This window comes from Trichoderma ghanense (genome assembly GCF_004382785.1).
Source record: "Trichoderma ghanense strain CCMA-1212 chromosome Unknown scaffold_7, whole genome shotgun sequence".
In the NCBI taxonomy this organism is placed as follows: domain Eukaryota; kingdom Fungi; phylum Ascomycota; class Sordariomycetes; order Hypocreales; family Hypocreaceae; genus Trichoderma; species Trichoderma ghanense.
The window spans coordinates 748,488-752,872 of record NW_027395670.1 but is presented as its reverse complement, the minus strand read 5'-3'; the positions used below and the strand labels follow the sequence as shown (position 1 = coordinate 752,872).

Below are 4,385 nucleotides of genomic sequence, written 5' to 3'. Positions count from 1 at the left end.
TTACTGCTTCTCAGTCAACTTCCGTCCCTCCTTCTCAGTCAACTTCTGTTCTTCATCCGGGTTGGGCAGAAAGTTGAGCCACGGCCCTTCGTTAATATACCCAACAAACCCGCCAGCCTTTGTCTTGTCGCTAACCCAAGGGGAGACTCTGCGCAAAAGCCTCAACCACCACGTTTCCATCGCCTCATACCGCGTGACGTATCCAGACATGGTGACGATGATGTTTGCATGGGGCCTCTGCTTCGTCTCATAAGTATCCAGAACAGCAGCAATCTCGCTCCCGCTCGGCCTTCTCCCTCCCTCAGCCTCGCATCGCCGCACCAGCGGCACCAATTCGTTCAGCAAATGAACAACACCCTCGACAGCCAAATTACCGCCGAGACCGGGGTTGATCGTCGCCTTGTGAACTGCGTCGCCCATCAGTACCACTCTGCCACCAGAGTTCCATTTCGGCTTCAGCACCCCTTCTTCGAGGGGCAGCATGTTCGCCCTGACTCTGGACTCCCATAGGTCCTTGAACGTATACCCCGGACCAAGGGCATGGTCACCGTATTTGGCGATTGTGGCTTCAGTTTCCTCCTCCGTGAAACGTGGCGTATTGGGCGTACGCGTTGTGCCGTCACTCTTGACAAAGAGGAACCAGAAGACAAGGCCTGGAACACCGGCAGCGATGACTCCGGAGAAGCCCGGGTAGTAGACATTGTGCACTGCTCCATCAGGCAAGAACGGCTTGCCATCAGCTGTGGCTTTGGCGTTCTTGGAGGTTGCGAAGATGCAGTGATAGTTGCTGATGAAGCCACTGCGCATCTCCTTGGCGGCTTCAGGATCAGTTGAGGCGATGTGATCAGCCATCAGAGTGCGAATGGTGCTGTGGATGCCATCGGCGCCAATCAGCATGTCTCCCCTGATGGTCTCGCCCTTGTCCGTGACGACCTCGACGCCGTCTTCGGTCTCAGTGTATGAAGCCACACCGGTCTGAGCCCGGATTCTGGACTTGTCTGAGACCTGGTTGTAGATGCAGCTAAGCATAAATCTTCGCTCCATAAAGGTGGTCCACCGGTTGAGAGTCCTGCAGGAACGGCATGAGATTAGCTGTCTGCCGCCTTCGCTTATACCGCGGACAAGGGATACCGTGATGTGATAGGAGAGGAAAAGGAAAGGGGCGCAGAAAGGAGACTAGAAGAATTGTGGCGCATCGTCACACATCATCACACAACTTACATCTTGGAAATTTCCTTCAAGATGAGAGAATCCTCGAACAGGAAGCCATTCTCATCATAGTGCTGCCGCGTCTCCAACGGGACAACGGCCGCCTTGATCTCTGGCCAGATTCCAAGCTGTTCCAACACCCGCTGCGTGTGCGGGTGGATGGATACAGACGCGCCCAGATGAGGAGCGATCTCTCGCTTCTCCAAGAGGACGTAGTCGATCCCAGCCTTTTCCAGCGCCACCGCAGTTGTCAAGCCGACGACACTGCCGCCGGCAATGATGACTGTGAACCGCGAGGACTTTGGTTCCGACATGGTATCTTAGGAGGTGAATGGGGTAGAGTGCAGATGTCGGTAGTTTGGTGATGGTTACAAGAGTGGTGGGAGGGCAGACGTGGGAATCGCTGAGACATTTAAGTATCTCCCATTCCAACTCGCGGTTTTATTAAGTTCCGATATGCGAACACTTTGGCCCATTAAAGATAATAGCCTGTATTCCTGCATCCAAGACATCGCATTGATAAGATGCCCAAACTACTCATTTAGCAACCAGGATTCTTGCAGGTAGTGTCCGTCAGCTGGCCTGTTCCCCAAGCCCCTCCAGACATCTCATAATTTTAAAAACGCCTGCTCTTCTCCTGGCCTTCCCGAACTTGTTCAAGAACGTCCATCTCAGATCAAAATATCTGTTGCTCCGCGCCTGCATGGTTAGCCAAACTCGCGAAGTTGGTGGTGCCGGCCACTTTGTTACCTGTCACATCGCGCGGAAATCCGGATGTGTCAATTAGTGGTGCCTGGACCCGTCCACCAAGGCATTCCGTGCAAGGGTCCCTGGCCAGAAGGAAGATTGAAAGCATGCCGGGTATTGGGGGTCATGGAGATAGTACACAAGAATGCCGACGCCACGGGGGAACTCCTCCATTGGAGCATGTAAACGTGGGAGACAACTTCTCAACTCGGTAAGGCGACGAAAATGTCTCCTTGTTTCTTGCTCGCTACCGAATAACATGGCTGGTCAAGCTTTTCTCAGCTGCGCTAAACTAAAAGTGCGAGGAGGGCGGCTTGTTCGTCTCACGGGGCTCTATGAGGAATTGATAGGCCCTCCAGGATGCGGACCCGTGTTCCGGGACAAGGAACACCGGAGTTCTTGCCAGTGAGCTTTGCAGTTCTCCTCCGTAATGCTACGGGGTACCTTGTCGTTGCTTGCTTTTTTCCGCATGTACGAGGAAGAACCTGTTTCGGCAGAGGGACTTTGGTGGGCGGCTATGCCGTTCCTATGGCTGTCGTATATAGTCGACAATGCCGTCCCAAGAAACTTGGTCTTGTGCGTTGCTGAGAGCCATTCTGTAAGTGCCGTTCAGACTTCATCACACTTTCAATATGGCGGCATCAGGACCTGTAGACATGACGCTCCTGCCAGACGAGAAATACGAGATTGCAGTCTCGTATGGTACAATCATTGGCACGGGCGTCTTTGCCATTGTGGTCTGCAGCACGAAGCTCTACATTCGCAAGTTTATGCTCAACTCCTTTGGCATTGATGACTGGGCTTGCTTGATTGGACTGGTAAGGCGTCCCATGTTTCTTCATAGTTGAGAGAGTGCTAACGAGTCATCTGAAACAGATCTTTGTCACGACGTTCAACGGCATTGGATTGGCAGTGGTGTACTATGGCGCTGGAAAGCATATTCAACATGTCACGGCCGACGAACTGAAGCACTGGTTCATGGTAAGCTGCCCTGTGTCTTGCCAAGCCACGTACGTTCGAAGACGGCTAATGAACTGACTTCTCAACTATAGTTATACTACGTCTGTATATGCCTTTATCTGTCCATCTCCTTTGCCGTTAAGTCGAGTATCCTCCTATTCCTCCGACGAGTCTTTCCAGTCCGTAAGTACAACCCAAGCATCTCTACCTCTGAAGTTGCTGTGTGTTGACAACCAAACCCTTATCAAGCATACGTCCAATGGACCACCATGATACTCCTCGTCTTTTTCACGCTCTTCACCATCTCCGGCACATTCGTCGCGGCCTTCCAATGCAACCCGCCCAAGTACACGTACGACATCAACTTCCTCATGTCGCCCGATCGCGCCAAATACTGCTTCCCGGCCATGACCTCGTACGGCATCTTCATGTATCAGGCCGTTCTCATCTTTGCCTGCGACATCATCATGTTCGTGCTGCCGTTCCCGGCTCTGATGAGCGTGCAGCTCAACAGCCGGAAGAGTCTTGCGCTGCTGGCTGTCTTTGGAAGTGGCGTTGTTGCTTGTATCGCCCCTGCGATTCGATTCAAGAGCTTGAACTTTTACAAGACGGGGAGCACTGACACTACATGTGAGTTTGCCCCTTTCCATCTTCCAGTTGCCGGAGCACCAGCTGATCGTCTTTTGCTATAGTTGAGGGCGCGTCGTCTCTGTACTGGATGGCCATCGAGTACAACATGGGTCTGGTCGCAGGCTCTCTTCCAGCCCTTCGTCCCCTCTTCTCTCGCCTCGGCATGCTTGGAAGCAGCAGCGATCCGTCGTCGAAAGACCCCAACCAGTTCTCGCCGTCATACCAGCTCGACGACCAGAACAGCAAGCACTGGGCAACCAGCCGACGCACCCAGGCCAGCAAAAACAGGTTCCAAGGAGACAGCGTGCTGGACGCAACCGTCATTGACCACGAAGACCGAGACACTTCCTCGCGGGACAGCGAAGATGCCCGTATCGTCAAGACGGAAGTCTTTACGGTGACCACCGAGGCTCGGAATCCCGAGTCGCGAGGGAACCAGCAGGCCTGGAGAAACTTTGATTAAACATACCTTGGCACCCCCGTGGCGTCTCCATGGCCGTGTGTACAGCTTTTATCTCTTTCATTGTAATATGACATACAACGCTGCTAGTATGAGAGCTTTATTTCATGGCATATGCTTGGCTTGGGTAAGGGATAGCTGCAGGTTCTAGCTACGGAAAATATGTTGGATGGTATAATTCCCTTCTTTACGCCTGGATTGAAGTGACCTCGGTTGATGTGTCAAAGCATACGGGAAATGGCGGCTTCTGCATCAGAATTGTTTTAGATCTTTAATACATCTACATTGGACACATACCCCCTGGAGCAGAGGAGTTGCATGGCTTGAACGACTGTTGTCATCGATGCCACCACAGCTTCCACACTCTGGATTTCTTCTC

General features: G+C 52.7%; 2 protein-coding genes across 2 annotated transcripts; one reads left to right on the top strand and one right to left on the bottom strand.

Annotated features, from left to right (window-relative positions):
• Positions 1–1,523, bottom strand: CCMA1212_006398 (FAD-dependent monooxygenase paxM; the record flags this gene model as incomplete). Its single annotated transcript, XM_073703621.1, has 2 exons — positions 1–1,069; positions 1,222–1,523. 2 exons carry the CDS (start codon positions 1,521–1,523, stop codon positions 1–3), a joined length of 1,371 nt encoding a protein of 456 aa, XP_073557782.1.
• Positions 1,524–2,588: 1,065 nt separating this feature from the next.
• CCMA1212_006397 (uncharacterized protein) lies at positions 2,589–4,009 on the top strand (the record flags this gene model as incomplete). The annotated part of the gene is made up of 5 exons (XM_073703620.1): positions 2,589–2,774; positions 2,833–2,937; positions 3,009–3,099; positions 3,166–3,546; positions 3,609–4,009. The coding sequence occupies 5 exons, from the start codon at positions 2,589–2,591 to the stop codon at positions 4,007–4,009; spliced, it is 1,164 nt and encodes a 387-aa protein (XP_073557901.1).
• Positions 4,010–4,385: the final 376 nt, after the last annotated feature.